Source organism: Branchiostoma floridae, chromosome 1 (genome assembly GCF_000003815.2).
Source record: "Branchiostoma floridae strain S238N-H82 chromosome 1, Bfl_VNyyK, whole genome shotgun sequence".
Taxonomy (NCBI): Eukaryota; Metazoa; Chordata; class Leptocardii; order Amphioxiformes; family Branchiostomatidae; genus Branchiostoma; species Branchiostoma floridae.
This window is the reverse complement of record NC_049979.1, coordinates 5021456-5043864: the sequence shown is the minus strand read 5'-3', so window position 1 is coordinate 5043864 and position 22409 is coordinate 5021456. Positions and strand designations below refer to the sequence as shown.

Sequence of the window (22409 nt, the reverse complement as noted above, 5' to 3'; positions counted from 1 at the left end):
ATGGTCAGAGCAAGGAGGTTAAATAGAGACTTACTAGACTTAGTGTGAGCCCCATGTCACTATGTGCAATATCGTTCGCCCCCATCATGTGCAATATACGTGTACTCAGTTGTTATTGTTGTGTTGTTATGTACGTCGTTAAGAAATTGACACACGAAATGGTTTTAGAAATTGTATGCTACCTATATCTTGATTTTAACTATATATGATTTTAACTGCCACTATATTAGTATTAATAACTTGTTTCACTGTCAAATCAGCGCAATTCAGTCTGGATGACTGCCATGTTGATTCAATAAATAATAATAATAATAAAGTTTGATAAATAAATCCTATATAACCTCCTTGCTCAGAGTCAGTATGACATCAGAGTACTAAAACACAATTTCACTAATTTCTCCACCTACACATGTATTTTGTACCTCCAATTTTATCTACAGACATTATGATGTCCTTGAAAGGAGCCAACCTAACTTTGGTTCCAACTGGGTTATCTGTTTTCGAACACAAAGAGTCTGTTTGGAACCCCAAAAATAGACCGACTGCACAGGTGATAGTCATCTGAATGATGTATTGTAATCCAGTTTGGCGACAATGCAATATTGCATTCTGTTTGTAGTGCTGCTACAAAGACCTGATAGAATTGTCTGTGACAACGTCAGTAAAACAATTGGCTCATGTCCCTAACATCAGACTGCAGCAAATATGTGGACTTATCTGTTCATATTGTAGTTGACTTTTTTATATCCTTTCCAAACTGTACTGTACTGTACTGTACTCCTGACACAGATACTTTTTGCATCTACATCCTGACATTCTGTCTCACATAAATCAATTAAGTTTTGACAACAACAGAACCCTTCTCAGCTTTTAAACATGCCACCCAATTTTTGAAATTATTTGTTTCGTACCACATATGTAAAATTGTGTATATAGGCTTATAAGACTCATTAGGACTTTAAACTATATCTCTGTTATATACGTATACCTTTGCCTCTTCCCTCATGACCTCAATGAAAAGCGGCCTGCAGGCCAATTTGAGCTTTCATGAATAAACAAAGGCTACAAAACTGGGAGCCAAGAAAAAGTTCCTATTAGATAGAAAAAAGACAAAACCTATTGACTTGTTAGGCCCTAGGCTGAAAATCTCAAGACGGTTATCCTGCTGTGCGACAAAATGTTGGATCTGCTTGCAGACTGTCTGATTTTCCTCCCTGTATTTGTGACTGGAATGTATGCAAGCAGCAAGGCTCACTTTCATTCTTCAATCCAATTTTTAGTGAATTAAATGAGCTTTATGGATAGCTGTTACATGGATTTAATAATACATTTTATGTCTCTATTATATAGTTTACATTGACTATCATTTCAATTGTTACATAAGGCCACACCAATTTAATTTCTTGGTTCACGGATTCGCTCGCTCCTATTTTTTGGAAAAAAAAATAAAAATAAAAATTACCACTCAGCAAATTTTCACCATTAATGAAACCATTCACCAACTTTCTGGTGTAGCAAATTGGCCTTTATATTATAAGCTCCTTTAAGTGTGGGTACAGGTGCTGTTACTGTACAAGAATAGTGTTTTTGTACTTTTTTCAAGCTGAAAACTTTTTTTCTTTATGTTTTGGATTAGCCGTTACCTTTACCCCAACCATTTTACAATTTTTATTTTCATTTTTATTTCGCCCTCTCGCTCCATATTTTTTATGAAAAAATCCGTGAACCAAGAAATTAAATTGGTGTGGCCTAACAGTTTATTGTCCTGCCTTTATATGTACTGTTAAATAGGCTGAATATGGCTTAAAGTCGGCTTAGACTCGTCTTCACGTATGGAAGCCTTGCTAATGCTAGCTAGATTTTCATCATTTTTATTGACTATGTTGACATTATTCATAAGCTTGGTATTCAGTACTGATCTCTCGTCTTTAGATTTTACCAGTACTTACATTAATGTTTTGCTTTTTCTTGTAAAATTTGTCTGTGTCACCTTGGTGCAATACTACTGCACAAATCACTTGATGAAAATAGGTCTCGTCTGACACAAAGTCACTGACATAAAGTAGAGTCTGGCAAGAAATGGTGTAAATGCATTTACAGTTGTAAGTTTGCAGGGATTTCCTTTCGTAGTAGAGGGAAAATGGAGTGTTTGCAGTGGTTTTAAGTTCGCGGTAGCGCCATAGACTGCAGTCTCATACTATGATGGAAAAATGTGGTTTTAAGTTCATGGCGAAGTGGTCACCCCGGAAACCGCAAACATAAAACCACCACAAACATTTCTGCATTTACATTAGTGCCAAAACTTGAATCTTACTGCAGACAACATTCTGTTTCACAGCTGAGTCAACAATTGTTCTCACTTGTTTTGTTGGTTAAAAAAAAGCTCACTTAGCTACCAACATGTAACAGGCCACTACTGTTGCCTTCCACCTCATCTAATAATTGTCAAGCTGAACATACACAATCTTGCCCCTGAGCACTACACAACAGGGTGGTAATTGACCTCACGCACAGGTGGGTGTGCATAAATTACTATTCAGCAATATTTCTGGCCTAATGGAAATGGAAATACAGCACTGTACTACAATCATGAATGTCCATCACAGAAAGCGTTGTTCCTTGGGGGAAGGACGTGGTTATTTGTCACTTGCAGACAAAGAAAATTTCTTCACAAAATATAAATATACAAAGACAGCTCAAAGCAAACAGAAAAAAAACTTGAATTTTAAAAGAAGTGAAACTACTCAGTTTGTCTCAAAATGCAAGACTTTGCTTATCAGCAGTGCTGGTGAATGATTGTTTTAATGTTTTAATTCTAACCTGGACTTTGTTTTTCAGCCACAATTCAAAATGAATGGAAAGAACATAAAACTTTATGGTAAAGCAGCTTCAACTTCTCAGCATACCACCAGAACAGCATGTCTTCTCTCACTCCACAATCTCCATATCCTGTTAGTTACATTTGTATTATGTATATAAACTCCACCATCACCAATCTATCCATCTGTACCTGTTGATGATTAAATCTTCCAACAAATCACCTCAAGAACCAGAACAACTGATGGTAATCAGATGACAGAAAAGTAACCAATAAGTAATGAAGCGGAACCCATGATCAAGGACACCCATACAAGGTTTGACTAATTAGCAAACTCCTGCTGTAGTCCTGCCAGGGTGCAAGTTTGCACACTTGGACATGGTCCACAACAAGTAATATTAGTCATGAGCTCAGGTCCTACATTCCACTTGACTTGTGTTTCTATGGTTTCCTGCCCCCTCAATTGGAAGTGATCCTAAATGTCTTTAAGCTGTTGGTCTGATTCCTTCCTTATATGCCTTCCAACAATGCTGATTGAATAACCATTTGTTGCAGGTGATAATTCTACCTCGACTCAGAGAAATTGCCACAGTTTGTGGGGATATTGCTGGATCAGGGCTCGAAATACCACCTACATATGCAGGTCAGTGCAAGTAAATGGAATAACCTAAAATGGAGCTGTGCAGGTATTTCTGGTGTCTACCTGCACTTGTCCATGTACTGTTTTTTTATTTATTACATAAATGTCCTATGATGTAGGTGTATATGGATTATTCTTAGCTGCATTGGCTGTTACCGCCTATAAAGTATAAAAGAAAAAAATAGCAATGGTTCCTGAACAATTTTAGTATGATCCATACTTTCTAAATTCATAGTGGTGCAGGTAAAATTTGTCTGGTGCAGGTTATTTTCAATTTTACCTGCACCCGTGCAAGTATGCAGAAAAAAAGTATTTCGAGCCCTGTTGGATAGAAAGTAGACCGCATGGGAAATGTCACAACACGCTGCCACTGAAATGAACACTCCTTTGTTACATAAAGATTGATTATCGTTCAGCCGAAGGTTTACACTAGGTGTTACAGGGGCACATAGTCCTGATCAGTCCAATTCAGCATGCTGGGCAGGTTATAAATGCAACACCAAAGCAGTTTGGACACCTCCATCAGCGGAAGGATTTGGGAGACAGTGGGGGACCTGTTTCTGGGAGCAAAAGGTGACCTCACAATCAGCAATGTTTTTTTCTTTCTCCCTGCATGATTTACACCCCTTTGCCAAAGCTTCCAACTGAAGTTTCCTCTTGATATCATAAGGTCAAAAAAGAGGTATACTGTATGGTATTTCTTCAATTATTGAATGAAGTCATTTCCACATATTTCAATTTTACATTCAGTTTACTTTCAGTTTACTTTTGGTACTTCTTATGTTATACTTATACACTTATGTTGGATTGTTATTTGACTGTTTTGTAATCTTAATGGACTCCAGGAAGAATAAATTTTGCGATTGTAAAGCCTAATGAAGATCGAAATAAATAAACAAACAAACAAACAATAAACAAACAAACCCATAAATCAGTCCTCAACATTGGCCCTATCGAGTAACATACGGATTGTTACAAAGTAGGTCTTCATTTATGAAACCAACAGTGTGTACAAAAAACTATAAAATGCACGGGTAAAACATTACGTGATACGCAGATGTGAGTGTTGAGTGCTACATACAGTTGACTTGAACTTGACGTACTGTTAGTGTAAATGCATTTAAGTTCACAGGAATTCAATTCAGCGGTAGCAGGAAAATTGAGTTTTTGCTGTGGATTTAAGTTCACAGTAGCGCCATAGACTGTAGCCACATAATATAATGGATAAATGTTCGCAGTGGTTTTAAGTTCGCGGTGAAGCAGCCACCGCGAAAACTGCAAACATTAAACCACCGCGAAAGTTTCTGCATTTACAGTACTGTTCCAAGCATGTGCTGGTAGGCTGGGATATATGATTAGAGCTCCAAGTGAGCCAATGAACCCTATTAACACCAGAAATGAGGCACATGTGCATTTAGACTTGTCAGAGTTGACTGATGACAGACTTACCCGCCATGTCAACCCATTATCACACATCACCAGCATCCCCAAGCAAGGTTTGGAAATACATAATAACACTAGTATGCAGATTTACTCTAATTAATGTTGCATAAGACATTACCAATAACGCTGGTTCACCTTTATCCGCAAGGTCCTATCCGTTGTTTAAAAAAACAGGGTATTTAGGGATGTTATGAGGACGTATGGTAGTTTCAAATTGCAATTTTTCAAAAATATTGCAACTTGAAACCACCTTCCGTCAAATTCATAATCCTAAATACAACGGATATAGGTTACCCCACAGATAAAGGTGAACTAGCATTATACTTTATTTCTTGAATTTGCATAATTTTACAAATAATGATGTTGACTCGTTTCAAGAGCTACAGGTTTGATACATGTTAAATGTTACTGTCACAGTGATGAAATAAATATTACCACACAGCAGGATTCTAGCCAGCGTCCGACCTTTTCTGTCCTTTGCCTGAATTTTGCTGCTAGGGATGGACAAAAATTTTGCCCATTCCATCCTCTCTGATGGACAAAAATCGGCATGTAAAGATATTAATTGAACCAGGCTGAGATTACCAGCAAAATTTGCCCCTCAAAATGAAGGAAATAAAAAAAATGTAGCATTTCAGACGGTCTAGATTTAACAATTTTCCCAGGGCAAATTTCCCCGGACCACCCTAGGATCGTAGCGCCTTTGGCACAATTTCCATTCAAAATCTAGGGGATGGAAAAAATTTCAGGCTGGCTAAAACCCTGCCACACAGACACTGTCACTTTCCTCTCATGCTGGCAAGTGAACAGAACAGAGAGCCGTGTGGCAGCAGCCCAGGGGCCGGGTTAGTAGTGGAAGTGTTAGTTGAGTACCTTGGACAGCAGCCACCGTCCCCAGCTGAATTTGGTCATGACACCAAAGACTACCCCAACGACCATCAGTAACACCAAGTATCTGAAGGCTGATACACAGGCATAGGCACCAAACTGTACCTATAAAAGACAGTGAGAGGAAAGGGTGTGAGAGTTAAGAAGTGGAACTCGTGCTTGCAAGCTGCTCTCAGATGGACTTGGATATGTTGCAAATTAGCTTCAATGTAGGGTTGTATCATGTCACTATGGGTGTACAATCCTGATTTAAGGGCAATTGTTTTGACAAATAATGCATCAAAATGGTGTGATGATATGCTAATCTCCAGGCAGATGTACCGATGGTATAAAGAGCTTAGCTGGCCAAGGAGTGTCATGACACGGTGCCTCAGAACACTCGTTGGCCAGCCAAACTCCTTAAGTCACCGGTAGATCTGCATGGAGATTAATGATACATCCACATTGAAGCTAAGGTATACATGAAAGTAATACTAGTGTGTGGCAAACAACATGTCTTTGTCCATCTGATAACTAGTGTTGTCTACATCTCTGCAGGAGCCAGAAAAAGGTCAACCAGAACCAAAAGTTCTTGATAATGTTCAGCTGGCAACATGCGCCACCCTGCCCATACTTCAGGCTCATAATCATCGCTCCTGTAGACAATTTAGAACAAAGTCAGGGCTTAAAATGCCTTGGTCTGGTTCCTGTGGAGATGGCAGAGTGAGAGGTAAGGGACTTGGGCACATATTGTGCCCCCTCGTGTGCCGGAACGTTTCAAGTCCGAGACCTTCCGCGCACGTGACACCTCGGGTTACCTCCTACCTCTTCCAACAAGCCCAGTCCAAACTCGGTGTCAGCCAGGCTAGTCACCACCTTGGAGGCAGCCTGCCACTTGAACAAGTCTATTCGATCAGGGATGCTGGCGAAGGCACCGTATTGTACCTACATAACACATCTGTCAATTTCCGCTGCTTCACAGAGGGTTTTGGGAAGCAGCCTCTTCCGCAAATCATCAGACCAGACAAGATGAATGAAGAAAACAAACTGAAAGGAACTTCCTAATATCTAATAACACTTTGTTTCACATTTTTACTTTAGAACTAGAACAATGTGCCAAAAAGCAGTTACTCAAGCAACTGGATATGATTTTGGAAAAAAATCATAATCCAGTTGCTTGAGTAACTGCTTTTTGGCATATCTTATTACCTGGATGTCTAACCTTCATCGACGTAAATAGAACAATGCCTTACAGCACTCTTAATGCTATTGTTAGTTCTAGTCCTTTAAATCTGTAATTACTATATTTTTTTTACCATAAGCCATTTCAAAATCATATTAAAGTTGAAGGAAAATGACAGCAAACATTACCGGACAGTTTTCTCCATTGTTATAGAGGAACCTCTGCGTTCTTCTGACCACAGACGCATCAGCACCAGGGAAAGGCACACACCACTTCTGCAGCATCTCACTCCAGTGGGCGGGGCCTCTGATGGGGAGACACAGATACTTTCACTGTGCACTTGTTTGTTTGCTTGTTTGTTTGTTTGTTTGAATCATTATTTATTCATTAAAACCAAAATGTCTTGGCGACACATCCAACCTCTGCAAGACAAGGAAGAACGGACGCTAAACCGGATAGTGAGTGAGTGAGTGTAAAAGCTCAAATCGGCCTGCAGGCCGCTTTTCATTAAGGAAGGTAAGGGTCGGATAAAATATAACAGAGATACAGATTACATCGAGTCCTAGTAAATCTATCCACATATATCACTACATACAGTATGCCTGATAAAATCTCGCTTATAGCAGCCCGCCCAACATCCGCCGGGAGGGGCCAGTTACAGCCCTGGGCAGCGGAGGTTGCGTTACACAGACTATCACTACATATACATGGTACAAAAACATCAGTAGAGCAAAAGCTCAGTATTCATAGTCCGTCTCTGTTTGTATTGGTCACTTCAGTGGGTTCATGTTGTCTTACATTACTAATACTGACAGTAGAAGTGTTGACAGGCTGCTTTGTATTTAACAGTTTCCAAACACCAGCAAGCAGATAAGAAGAGATATCCTTGAAATACCAGACAAGGAAAAGGAGGCCATTTGCATGTACATAACTTACAAGTAACAGCGTAGCTGTACCCATTCTAAGGTGATATAACTATATTTCCATCTTCATATAGTATTTCCTGTTCACTCTTATTGTCAAATCTATCTAACTCTCCTTGTACTGGGATTGCTATACAGTCAAACCTGTATAAGAAGACCACTCAAGGGACCCAGCAAAAGTGGTCTTCATACATAGGTGGTCTTTATACAGAAAAAAAAACATGGCGGCAATAAAGAAAAAAGAAACTGACAAGTCAGAACATCGATAATTTATGCATGAAACGCATTTGTCTTTCTTATCATTTACAAGATAACACGATGTTATATAATGCTAAAATTACGTATACTTATGTTATTCTTTGTATTAAAAAGTATTTTAGTTGTAATGATATTTATAATAGATATATTATAAGAATGATTTGAAAAAGAAAAACGGTAATTTGTCTGGCTTTTTGCAGCGTGCCGTGCCGGGGCTGGCATAATTTTTTTCTCATACTGCGGCCCTAATGTGACAACAAATATTCTGTAACTGAGGTATTACGCGGCTGCACGCCGGCACATCGTGCACATCCACAAACATTCTACCCAAAACGTAATCGCTATGATCAGAAAATGTTGCAGGCTTCTTCTTTGCGGGAGTTTTGTTTTTGTGTGACGAGAAAAATGCGACATTATTTTCGGGGTATATTTTGCAAACCCACGCTAACTCTCTGCACACTTTACGGCTGCATCGAAACCCAAAATTACGCTAGAGACACCGTAAATTCACATATAAACGCATGTTCCCACGTAAAGTTCTTTGGATTATGCATTTTTAACTAGGATGGTGCAACGTAATCGTGGAAAATAGCGTTCTTTTGCGTTTTAAAATGTAAGTCTTTGAAACAAGATGGCGTCGAGCTGGCAGCAAAGTTCCCATGATGCACCGCTCCAACCAATCAGAGCGCGAATTTGACGGGGATTCCCCGGCAATATGCATTCACTTGTTGTTGTTTTGGTGGTTTCAACCAATCAGAGGTGCGTATTTCCGACCTGCAGACGCCGCGATTCTGAACCGCGCTGTGCAAAAATACGTAATTTTCTCGGGAAGAACAGCGGGTCACGATGTTTTATTGTGACAGCAAGGAGGTTAAAGAAAATGCGTTTTTTTTAGTTTATCTTCGAAAAGCCCGGTGAAACTAAACGCTTTCATGTCTGCTCCTGGATATAATGGCATTTTAGGCTGAGATTCTCATCACGCTGCATGACGAAGCCACCGAAAATTTGTAGAGTGAAGTGCCGATCCAGAAGTAATGATAATGGGAGGGGGCATAGCGGTAAATAATTTGTGGCAATTACGCTCATTTTTCGCTGTGAACATTAAAGTAGCGCGACAAAATCACATGCCGTGGTCGTTTTGGCAGTGTTTAGGTAACGTGCGGTCGCCTTTAGTGGTGGTCGTGGTCGCGTTGGACAGTGGTCGTCATATACAGAAATCTTAATGCTTACGTCTATGGGAAAATTCAAGGGACCGCTTTTCGGCGGTCGTAGTGGACAGTGGGTCGTTATGCACAGGTGGTCGGTAGACCAGGTTTGACTGTAAATGCAGGTTGTAACACCTTTATTGCCTCAAACAAGCAACCATTTCTTACATTTGAGATGAAACAATTAGCAAAAAATAACAGTTGTGTATTCATCTTAGATGAAGTCTGACTAGCCTGATTGAATCTTGCTTATAGCAGCCTGCCCAACATCTGCCGGCCAGTTACAGCCCCAGACAGCAGAGCTTGTGTTACACATTGAACCAAGTCCTCTTCGTTACAGAACCTTCCTTTAATTCTTCCATAAACGTTTCGACCAACCTGATGAAACTATTTACGTATTTGTGTTACACAGACTAAAGTCTGACCATTATTAGATAAGACAACAAACCTATTTTCCAGCTTGGGTCCAGACTTGGGTAGAGGCTTCTTGGTGCCCATTTCCTTGCGCAGGTTTCTCAGCTCTTCGGCATTGGCCAACCCGTGGATGGCAGACTGCCATGTCGCGTAATGTCCCACTGCTCCCTGAAACAGCATTCAGAATCAAAAGTGTTCATCCTTGCTTCTGTATATAAATATCATACTGTATGGAGATAGGTGCTGGTCAAATGGTTAACCAGAAAAACATTCAATGATAAAAGCAGTAAGACACAAATGTTCTGTCCAAATATATTTCCACACACAGAAGAACCATAGTATGTACACAGTGTGCTTTGATATTAAGTGAAACCTTATTATGCATATGTAGGTTTTATATAGTAAAGGCAATGGGAAAACACTGTCATTTTCTGTAGTTGAAATGTAATCATGAAGCTGTACATGTACATATCACAATGTATGTACAAATGTTGTTACTTTTCAATAAAGAAAAAATTTCAAAAAGGGGGTTCATCCTTAATCGTAGCTTAAAATTAGCTTGGAAATAATAACCAAACATCAGGACCCACAAACAGGCTGCATGTAACCATGATCAGTTACTTTAAAACGGATGTTGATAATTGAAAACATTTAAATCAGTGCACGGAGCAAACCACATTATTTTTCAATTTTACTCAATTCAAAGCATAACACACCTCAGAGGTATCAGAAATGACCTCCCCTGTAGCCTAAGGGCCCGTCACTCTGATAAATGACAGCAATTCTACTTTGGAATTGGTTCTGCATAGGAACCATTTCCCACACCAGATATACGCTGTTATTACTAGGCCAGCGAAAAATAGAATGTGTTTCTGAAGTTACGGCATGTGTTTAGATGTGAAGGTGAGGGCCACACCGGTGCAATGGCCGAGTGGGTAGAGTGTTTGCCTTGCATTCGGTAGGTTGTGAAGTTGATCCCTGGCCAAGGCATACCAAAGTAGGACCTGGTGTATGTGTATTGTTAATAGGTGCATTGACTGTCACCACCTTAATAGTATAGAAGAAAGAAAAAATGGTTCCTGAACAATTTTAGTATGATCCATTCTTCCTAAATTCAAAGTGGTACAGGTGAAATTTGTCTGGTGCAGGTAATTTTCAATGTTACCTGCACCTGTGCAGGTATGCAGAAAAAAAGGATTTCAAGCCCTGAGACTAATGGTCTGTCAGTTCAACACAGACTGCTGCACACAGGGCTCGACATACCTTTTTTTTTTTGCATTGAAAATTACCTGCACTAAACAAATTTTACCTGCATCCCTCTGAATTTAGGAAGTATGGATCATACTAAAATTGTTCAGGAACCATTGCAATTTTTTTAAAAATACTTTATGGGTGGTAAAACCCTGTACATGGACTAACCTGCATATGCAGGTGGTATTTCGAGCCCTGCTAATGGTCTGTCAGTTCAACAGACAATTCTCAAGTCCTTTCCGATGGTAAACGTGAACTTGCACTATAGCACGGACAATTTTTCATTTTCTTACAAAATCAATATATTTTGCTGTGAATATGTAGTTTGGAAGTATAAAACCTTACCTCAGGCCCAGCATTCAGGGTGAGATAGCTCTCAATTGTATTTATCCTCCCTGGAAGTAAAAATAAAAGACATTCAGAAATATAAATGATACAGTTAGAATGTGTGTTAAGAGTTTAATATATGCTATAGAATAAATATCTTTCACATACATTCTTAGATGCACATAAATGGACAAGTGTTTTGTTCAGTAAGATGCAAAGAATACGTAGCCACAATGCTTTCTTTTGATTCTATCATGATAATGTTGAAACCTTCATACATCATTTAACACATCTTGATTTGCATAAAGATGTATACCTGCACATGGTCTCTACACTTGTTTGGAGGACGCATCATTACCAACATAGAGGCAAAATTTATTTTTCTAAATTATCGTTACATGGCGATTTTGATTCTTCACAGAGGATGGAATGGGCAAGAATTTGGCCATCCCAAGCGGCAAAATATCATCAAAGGACCGACAGAGGATGCTGGCTAGAACTCTGCCCCTGTACCTGTAACATGTACCCATGTGGCTTGTGACACGTGGCATGTCATTACAGTTACCTTGAGTCAGAACATAAAACATGCAAATATACTGTAAATATACTGTAAATGCAGTTTTCACAGTGGCCGCTTCACTGTAAACTTAAAACCATCGCAAACATTTTTCTATGGCAGTAAGAGACTACAGCACTTAAAACCACCGCGAAAAGTCCTTTTTCCCGCTTCCGCAAAATCAAATCCCTGTGAACTTAAATGCATTTACACTATTCATGTAACCACCAGCAATTGACCTTGCTCTTGCCCTAAACATCAGCATAACAAGCCATGCATGTCACATTCATCACCCACAATCAAAGAAGCTTCAAGCCATTGACATCCAATCATTTTAATGTCCATTACAACATGATGCCATGCCTTAATCAAAATCCTAAAATGAAATCTACTCCTTATCCCATGGATTAAGCAGATCGACACATCAATCCATGCACGATTCTTGTGCAAGTTTCCCACTCACAGCATTACGTAACAAAAGGCAGCCATAAGTTACCAATAGTATCTAGTGATATCATCTTTCAAAGTCAACAAATATATAAAATTACAAGACCTACCTACCTACAGTACCTACCAAATATCAATACAATCCATCTAAATGTTCTCCAGTTATCTTGGTCTTCTACGCACGCACGCACGCACGCACGCATGCACGCACGCATGCACGCATGCACACACACACACACAAACACTACCCAATATATTACAACCTTCTTGGCGAAGGTAAATATATACCAAGGTTAGTATGTACGTATTGCTACTCATGTATACACTTTTGATAAATCTACATAACATATGGCTATTCTAATCCTATTCATACGAGATAAACAAATAGGAAAACATCAGATTCTGTATTTCACAGAATGACATTCAGAAAACAGGATATTATACATTGATTGTAAAGTAGCATACAAAATGTAGCTGTGCTTTAAATCCTTGTTTGTGAATTATTCACAGCAGCTAATAAGAAGTAAAATAAACAGGAATATAAAAAATACCTTTAACTGACCAGTTTGGACGCAGGTAGTAAACATCTTACCAGGTATACCTCAATATTACGCTTCATAAACATTTAATTTTCTCCATATCATAAATCCACGACCAGAACCCGATCAAGGTTATAAAACTTTCAGCCTGCTCCAGACTGAACTGTCAAGTTCCCGATGTTTAATGTGCCAACTGGAACATTACCGAGCCTTTTCCGCCATGTAAAAGTTGAACAGCCACGTGAGTGATGGTATTGGCTCCTGAATCATTCAGGCGTAGAACATAGAGACGGTGCCTCCCAGTCACCGCGCTGATCCCAGCTTCCAGACCTTATTGCCAAGTTGATGGCAACCCAGAAGACATTGGCTGGCTTATGGAAATGAAATCATAAACATCTGAGAACGGTTCTACCTGCCAGCAAACTCCGTGTCGTTTTTGGCTCGTGCTGACACAAAAAGACTGCAATATTGGCCAACGCATATATATTGCAGCTACATTTCATAACTGTGGATACATATTGAAAGTTTGCATTCAGAGGAGCTGAAATGAAATATCATGGCTGGCTTTTTGTGCCATGAACAGTTACAACCCTCCATTTTGTTTTTTTCTGCAAAAGTACATGTACATTTGAACCATATGCATTGAAGCAACATGATACAAAAGGTAGATCATCATTTGGAAAGTATACATTTCCCAAGATGACATAATGTGTTATAGGTTTTAAATTACCAGGGCTGTTGAGAAAGCTTTTTCTACAAAGCATGCACATATGTCATTCTGTGGAGTCACTGCACTTTGCCATGCTAAACTTTGTTTTAGGTGTTTCTGCATCATGTATTGTAATTGTTTAATTAATTACATATATTCTGTATTCACCATGTAACAATTTGTACAAATCTGTGATATTCAGTTTGTTTTTTACTGACTGCGATACTGATTTTTTTTTTCTGAATAAACTATAGAAACTACAATAAACTATAGAATAAAAATACCCATCAAAATCTTTCTGGTTATTTGTATGAGTTCTCACACTTATATGCTGCTATGATAAACATTCTACTTTGTACTGGGGTAAAACCACTACATTATGTACTGACAACATATACGTCATGTCTGTACAGATTTGGTGAAGAAATTTGGTGTACATCTCAAAATATGTGACATTTCATCAATAATTGCCCCTCCCAATAATATCAACACGATTGATGGACTGATCATTGCCAATCATTCATTCACACACTGATTACAGGTACAGTCCACCTTTTTGTTTGGTTCTCTGTGTTCTAGCTGGGAATTAACTATTAACGCTGGTTCACCTTTATCCGCCGGGTATCCTATTTCCGTTGTTTTGAAAAACAGAATATTTTAGGGATATCAAGTCGACAGTCGTTGATTTCAAATTGCAATACTTTCACAATTTTGCTGTTTGAAACCACCGTCTGTCGGCCTGATGTACCCAAATACCTATTTTTAAAAACAACGGATATAGGTTACCCCGCGGATAAAGGAGAACTAGCGTTATATTGCTACTCTTGAATGCTGTCCTCTGGTACATGTATAAAAGTAAAACTGTAAAGAACTTGATGAATTCAGAGTTGAGATGCTCTATCTGCAGTGCCTGAAGCATTCACCACACACATTACCTGCCACACAGTACAAATATTGCATTATCTGCAAGCTGCATCTAATATGCCTGCAGACATTTACCATTGACTGATAGCATGACCTCTTATCTTTGTCACAATTGTTCATATCTAATGACAATTTGTAGTTGGAAACAGGTAGGGCAACTATGCATAATCACTAGTACATGTATACTTTTTTGAAAATTTATATAAATAGGTATTAAACTACAGGATGATTAGACAACATAGGAGAAAATATACAAACAATTGGAAATACTCCTGAATAATAACATTACTAATTGCAAATATTGAGTAATTGATTTTCTATTGCAAAAATGTGGTGCCAAAGGAATCTAATTATACCCTTAGACAAATTCAAACGCATTTACAATGTATACAGTTGAGGAAGTTGATACTGTGTCAGCAAACCATATGTTCAGCTTTTCAACCATGTACATCACAATGTAATGCCGTTCTCAGCTGCACTGACTCCATGTGTAAGTCTACAATACCAAAGCCAACTACTAAGCCTGTAAATTTTCATTAAAAATATTGATGTTTGATCTTTTACCCCTCCCCCTTGTTTAAGACACTAAATTGCTGGATCATTTAGAGGGTGATACGTTTGACGGGTGATAGCCAGTATAAAGCTACCAAAGCAGAATGGCTATCACATCAAAATACAAATGTATATACAACAGATCTTCTACTATTCAAAATTCATAAGGAGAATTTGCCCGCTCCGAGGGTACTTATATGTGAACTTTGGGGTCTGTCCTGGCCCACGGACTAGATCAGTTAAATTGCTAAATCAGTTTACTTTTCTTGTATACTGGTAAAAGAAAAAAAGGATTTTTCCTATAATCTCCAATCTGTAAAAACCAAGACAAAATTCTCATTTTGGCACTGGAAAAGAGAAAGCTTAAGAAACATAAAAATGTAGGCTCCAATCACAGCCATGGGAGCTCATCGATCAGCTTGATAACAATACCTGGTGTGGTGAAATTGATCCCTTTACTGTTGTTTTGTTTGGCTATTAGTATTATATTGTATTTGCTGTTTATTTGTTAGAATATCTTTATGTACTTAGCTTTTATTTACTTATTTGCTTAGCTTACAGCCTGTTTTAACCGTATACGCTCGAAATACCACCTTTGTTAGCAGGTTGGTGCAGGTGAAATTGGAGCTGTGCAGGTATTTCTGGTGTCTACCTGCACCTAACCTGCACTAGTCCATGTAGTGGGTTTTATACATAAATGTCATATGATATAGGTGTATGTGGATTGTTATTAGCTGCATTGACTGTCACCACCTATAAAGACAAGTATAAAAGAAAAAAAACAATGATTCCTGAACAGTTGTAGTATTATCTATACTTGCTAAATTCTGAGTGGTGCAGGTAAAATTTGTCTGGTGCAGGTAATTTTCAATGTTACCTGCACCAGTGCAAGTATGCAGAAAAAAATATTTCGAGCCCTGATCTTGTTGCCCAAACCTCTCAGATCTCATGCTGTGAATCTTAATAAATAAAAGAATGAAATAAAGTTGTTGTTCCAGTCTTACCTGGGAAATTCTTGACAGTGTACAGGACACCCAGGTCAGCAGGAACACTGTCAAACCCACAGCTCTGGACGATGTACACGCCTTTCTTCTTGGCTTCCTCATCATACTTAAACTGCATGGTCTCTAGGAACTGGAGATGGACGAAGGCAAAGAAGATTCAATTGTATTACAATTAAGATCATTATACTATTGTAAGTTCATGTTTGAGGGCTAATTGCAGACAAAGTAAAGTAGTTGTATACATAATTGTATACTTTACGGAGAAGAAATATGAGAACTACCGTATAGATAAATCAAAAGAGAAATAACGTCTAATCACTCACTCAATCTAACTCTATTATAAGTTTTATGGGTGGGTGTGTGTGTAACAGTGGAGTTTAAGCACAACCAACTGACCAGGCCACTGGGTACGTCCTTTTTGGTGTTATGTTAGTTTAAGCACAAACTGTGTCAAAGTAGAGAACATCAAACCTCTTCCCTCCTCCCACATTTCTATAGCCTGGTTTGAAATACCAAACCCCAGCCCGATCTCAAGTATCTATCGTGCAGATAGATATTTTTGAGATCGGGCTGGGGTTTGGTATCCAGGCTAACATTTCTATTGATCGAATCTGACATGATATGATTGTAACTGAATGCAGCCACCACAAATGACTCAATCACCATCAAAAGCATATTCCTGGCAGCTATAAAATTCAGATACTAGAATATTTCACATCTGATATATGAATAAAAGGTCTACAAAAGCCTGTAGGCTGATTTGTAATATCTGGCATTCATGGTTTTAATAAGGATTGCAATGTCTAGGTTCTCAGCTTTTGGGCAGATCTTTCTGTCTGGAAGGTTTGACTAAAATTAAAAAGTGTGATATCTACATTCCTGCATTTACTTATAAGTGTTACCTGCATATTTTTGTTAAGAAAATTCTATTCAAAACATTTGTGTGAAAAAATGAAGCATAACATCAATGACAGTTTTATAGCATGTACACAGAAATCAGCAAAGGATCAACAACAGATGGTCTTACATCCTCTTCAGTGAAATAAAAGAAAATATATGGAGCATCTTACATTGAAATACTTCTGTAAGCTTTAATGACAAGGCAGGAGACAATGTGTTATTCCCCACGGGAGCATGTCTATCCTGCTGCACAGAGAGATAACACTGCTCCCTGTACAAACTGGTCCCACGGGACTGCGGATAGCTGGAGATTGGGGAGTAGAGGTGCTGCTCCTTTTTATGATTCCGACGTTCATTTCTGACACAGTAGGACTTAGTCTGATTCAATGCCGCCAGTCACATGGGAAGATGGGAAGGGGAACTAATTAATCATACAGACACTTCCCTCTCCGTGTATGAATGATAAGACATAAGACAGATTTCGAAAGCCTTGCCAGATGGAAACATCATTTTTAGACATGCACATTTGATGAATTCTGAATATCGCATCGTGAATTAATAACAGTTATTCTGCATGCAGATCCATGCTTTCTTTCAAGGCCAAGGGTATAAACAGGATGTTGTAGCTATTTATAGTTCCTGTCAATAGCCACGCAGCTGCTTCAATCATCTTTAGAAATGTTGGAATAATTTTGATGAAAAACAGACACGCACTGAATATAGAAGAAGTTTATTTGCAAGTTTGTGCCCGAGGGCTAATTGCAAGTACATGGTATAAACATAGTAGATATACAAGTGACAATGGCCAGTTTAATATGAATAATATTCTACTGTAATACTAGTGTTGGCTATTTCTAAACAGGTACAGGTGGAATAATCATTACAGATAAGCACACCAGTCTTATAGGGAGACTGAGATTTTCTGGAATTCTAACCGGATAACGAAGGCAGTAATCATAAATATAATGGACCAACCTGCGGCTCCCCAGAAATGTCAATGTGATGGGCTTTGTTCTTCAGACAAGCCTTCACTACTGGTTCACCAAAGAAGCGGTACTGTATACAACAGGGACAACACAGAGAGAGAGTCATCAGAGCATATCTAAACATTCCCTGCTTGTCAACAACACCTGGTTCTGTGCTGGAAAGGTTCTCCAGAATGTTTCTAGGAATGTGTTCTATTTGAATTAACAACATAGTTCGGAAGCTAGGAATGTCTGACCAGAGGTGGAAAGTCAAGGTTGAACAGGAAGGCAATTCCACTACTCTCCAAGCAGAGGTTGGTGGAAAAAATACTGCCTTTTCCTTTCATAAAAAATTTGATGAAAGGAAAAGGTCATGACCCACCAACCTCTGCTTGGAGAGTACAACTCCACACTTACTAAAGTGGTACAGAGTTTCAATGGTAAACATGTAGATATGTAGTACATCAGGGCTCGAAATACTTTTTTCAGCATACCTGCACTGGTGCAGGTAACATTGAAAATTACCTGCACCAGACAAATTTTTCCTGCACCACTCCGAATTTAGGAATTTTAGATCATACTAAAATAGTTCAGGAACCATTGCTATTTTTTCTTTTATACTTTATAGGCAGTAACAGTCAATGCTGCTAATGACAATCTATATACGGCTACATTATAGGACATTTATTTATAAAACTCAGTACATGGACCAGTGCAGGTTAGGTGCAGGTAGACACCAGAAATACCTGCACAGCTCCAATTTTACCTGCACTAACGTGCATATGCAGGTGGTATTTCGAGCCCTGTACATATTACTGAAATTGTACTCTAGTCTCTATTCATCATCTCTTTTGATAAAAGAATATCTATAACATAACTATACAGTTATCCTTCATCAGTCATATCAAGGATGATACACAATGTCCTTGGTCATATCTAAAACACTTTGCGTTAATTATGACAATAATGTGATTGATAAGATGATCATTAGCAGGTCATTACACAAAGTCTATCTGGTCAAGAAACATCAACTAAATTGAATTTGAAAATTAGGTCTGACTCATTCTACCACAATTCATTCTTCAGCAATCTCTGGTGGCGCCTCTGTACATAGCTAAAATATTTCTAGGATATTTTAAAATGCTGTCTTGTACATATTCTATGTTTTTCACATTTGTCTTTGTTTCATATGGGCCGGTGAGTGCCTGAAATAAAGAAAGAAAGAAAGAATAATTGCTGACTTACAGGACCAACACAGTTGAGCACGACCTGTGCCTGGGCAGCCATGTCGTTCAGGCTCTCCTCATTCTCAATGTCAGCCAGAAGCACATCCACCGCATCCTTCAGATCTACTCCTGCAAATTCACCACAAAAATTATGACAATCAGCATCATTTGTGCAGTTTGTTCCTACAACAGGGCTGGAAATACCACCTGCATATACAGATTAGTGCAGGTAAAATTGGAGCTATGCAGGTATTTCTGGTGTCTACCTGCACCTAACCTGCACTGGTCCATGTACTGGGTTTTATACGTAAATGTCAGACAGTCCTATGATGTAGGTGTATGTGGATTGTTATTAGCTCCATTGACCGTTACCATCTATTAAGTATAATATAAAAAATAGCAATGGTTCCTCAACAATTTTAGTATAATCCATACTTTCTAACTTCCGTGTGGTGCAGGTAAAATTTGTCTGGTGCAGGTAATTTTCAATGTTACCTGTACCAGTGCAGGTATGCAGAAAAGGGATTTCAAGCCCTGTACAAGTTACAAACATCTAGAATTCCTGATAATCCAATAGTAAAAACTTTGATCTGTAACAACAGGTAAGAAAGTCAAGAAACCCAATAAAACTGTTGTTTGTTATAATCAGGGCTCAAAATGAATCTTATTCTGTTTCAGGCAGTTGAGGCATGATAATGTTAATCATTACGAAAATCTATGAAAATGAATAAAAGGTTTCAAATATGATGGTTGGATGTGGTTTTCACAGCTATATAAATTATATATGGAAAATATATTTCAAATATCTATTACTAGTTGGGCAGATAATCCGGGATGTATGAACAACAACACTCCTTTCACTGTTTCAGCCCACTGTGGTGTATCTATTCTACACAATACCATACTGAGAATGATATGTTTTTCTCCTGTGACATCAGCATATGAAAGTGGCTGGCACTAAGCCAATCCGAGATTACAGTGCTTGTCTAACCTAAGTGGATAAAAAACAGAGTGCCAGTAGTCACGCAAATAATTTAGGATGCCTTGACTTTTTATTTTACTGGGTATGACAAATAATGTCTATATTCTCAAATTATCATACAGGAAACAACAGTACATGTACATGTAATTGTTTCTATACTTAAACCATATATTTCTCAAATGATCATACATAAAAACAATGCATTCTTTTATAAACAGGATTACCAAAACAACACACAAAAAGGGAATATGTAGATTCAAACCTGCACTAGTGACAACGTTTGTATAAGAACCACAAACTAATATGCCTACAAACTAATGTATGATAACTAACGGCTGAATTAAGGATACAAGTATCTAAGTAACCTAGCCATTTTGGACCAGGTCTTTTAAACTATTCTAAACAATGGAAGACTACGCTTGAAACACAAATGCACACTACTAGAGTACCAGGGTATAAGCACCAGTGCACCTGCAACAACCATAAAGCACCATGATGTGTGTAGCAGCACCTTGTGACCATGCCTAATGGAAAAATAGATGCTACACAAGGACAATAACAACAACAACAAAAACATAAAAGAGAAACTCCCTTTTCCTTCTAACAACATCGGGTATCATAATAGATCATCATAACAGTTATGTTGGCTTGCTCTTATCACTATCAGTTATCTGTGTGAACTGTGTCACAAACATTTTCTGTGTCAGCCACATCACTTAATTTTAAGCAGACTCTGTACAAAAAGCAAAAGACCTGTAACCACCTGTGGGTAATTGGTTACCTGCCTTACAGGTACAACCAGGTGAGGTGACTAGGTGTCATTCAACTACCTGCATGCATGTAAATTACAGGTCATTCGCTGTGACAAGGATTTTACAGAAGACAGGTAAAGGGAAGGGATGAATAAGTTCTTTAACAGAGATCTGAACGTATTTGTGTTGACAGCAATTCTAGGTCATATGTTAAAGGTGAAGGCCCTAAAAAGTAAACAAAACCCATCTGGACTTTGTTATACAAATCGCAACAATGGTTGAAACAAGGACTGTTTTCTCTTTCAAGGCATAGGCTTTTACCTTTGACATATCTGTCTCCGCACATGCGTTCTAATTTCTGTGAAACTGAAAGGGCTTATTCTCATGCTTGTATCTGGTGCTGCGTCGGTCTTGTCATTTTGACTGTATGAAAAATCACAGCTGAAACTATCCAAGGAGATGGCAAAGTCGACAACAGATGTGGGTCAACTTTATACAATCATACATGCAGTCAAACTAACTTGTTCTTGTTCCCATCATTACTGAGGTCATTCCATTACACGTACTGTTACTCACGTTCAAAGAAAACATGACGACACATAAAGACAACGAGATCATCAGCTCTTAAACGTCCAAAATGGAAACGCCCTCCCTGTCCAAGAAGTTCGCCCCCCCTCCCCCATAGGCCTCACCACTCACCGATGGTAGCGCTCGCTTTCTCCAAGACCTGATTCAGTTTGTCTTGGTTGCGACCTGCCACGGCCCATGTCAGACCCCTCTCCTCCTCCGAAGTGACACGACCGAGCTCTTCGACCACAAACTGGCCGGTAAAACCCGACGCTCCGAACACAACAACGTCGTATTTCTTCGAAGTAGCCATTTTGATATGACGTCACCGTGTTCAGGAATTCTGGGTAGGTTTCAACGAGTTGTCATAATGACAATCCCAGATTTAGTAGTGAAAAAAAAAATGAATGAATAAACGAAAAAAAAGGAATAAGGCTTAAAAAAAAGAGGGAATGAATTAATGCAAGCTTGTCGGCCTTTGAATTTCGGTCTTTTGATTGTTCTCTTTTTATTGGCAAGTGATGTGGAAGCTTAGCTTGTCTTCAGCAAGTTGTTGAACCTAAAATGACAGGTTAACGTTACATTTTAAGTGTCTATCGTTTACAAAGCGGCCTAGTGTTAAGTCGGTTTTGACGCTAACGGCTCGTGACTTACCGGGGATACATTTCCCCTTTCTGTGAAATGTAGTGAAACACATCGGAGTAGAAAGGGTAAGGTTAACGTTAATGTGCCGGCGTCTGCTTAATTGCTCAATGAAAGCGGTAATAACGCTCTCCGTGAACACACCTAATCACGGTAGAAAGTGATTGTTCTGGCGTTAACTTTATTGTGAATTTCGGTGTTCATCACCATCAAACCTTTATGACTCTGACTGAGACGCTCCTGCTTTATTATTAGATCGTTTATCATATCATATGTTTGCGTATCTAGATTACTTTCTGATCACCAGATCAATTG

The 22409-nt window shown here is 38.7% G+C and overlaps 1 protein-coding gene across 3 annotated transcripts in view; it reads right to left on the bottom strand.

The window, feature by feature from the left end:
* The window catches only part of LOC118414649 (saccharopine dehydrogenase-like oxidoreductase), a 55938-nt gene extending 34140 nt beyond the window's left edge, over positions 1-21798 (bottom strand). The window contains exons 1-9 of one of the 3 annotated variants that reach the window (XM_035818842.1): positions 21585-21798; positions 19171-19280; positions 17936-18016; positions 16061-16190; positions 11348-11397; positions 9786-9919; positions 7140-7257; positions 6594-6713; positions 5775-5894 (exon numbers count right to left, since the gene is read on the bottom strand). In XM_035818842.1, the coding sequence (XP_035674735.1) occupies positions 5775-5894; positions 6594-6713; positions 7140-7257; positions 9786-9919; positions 11348-11397; positions 16061-16190; positions 17936-18016; positions 19171-19280; positions 21585-21765 (1044 nt within the window). In that variant the 5' untranslated portion in view covers positions 21766-21798. The remainder of the gene's footprint in view (positions 1-5774; positions 5895-6593; positions 6714-7139; positions 7258-9785; positions 9920-11347; positions 11398-16060; positions 16191-17935; positions 18017-19170; positions 19281-21584) is intronic. The other 2 variants (XM_035818859.1, XM_035818851.1) reach the window with 2 other exon arrangements.
* Between the last annotated feature and the right edge of the window lie 611 nt (positions 21799-22409).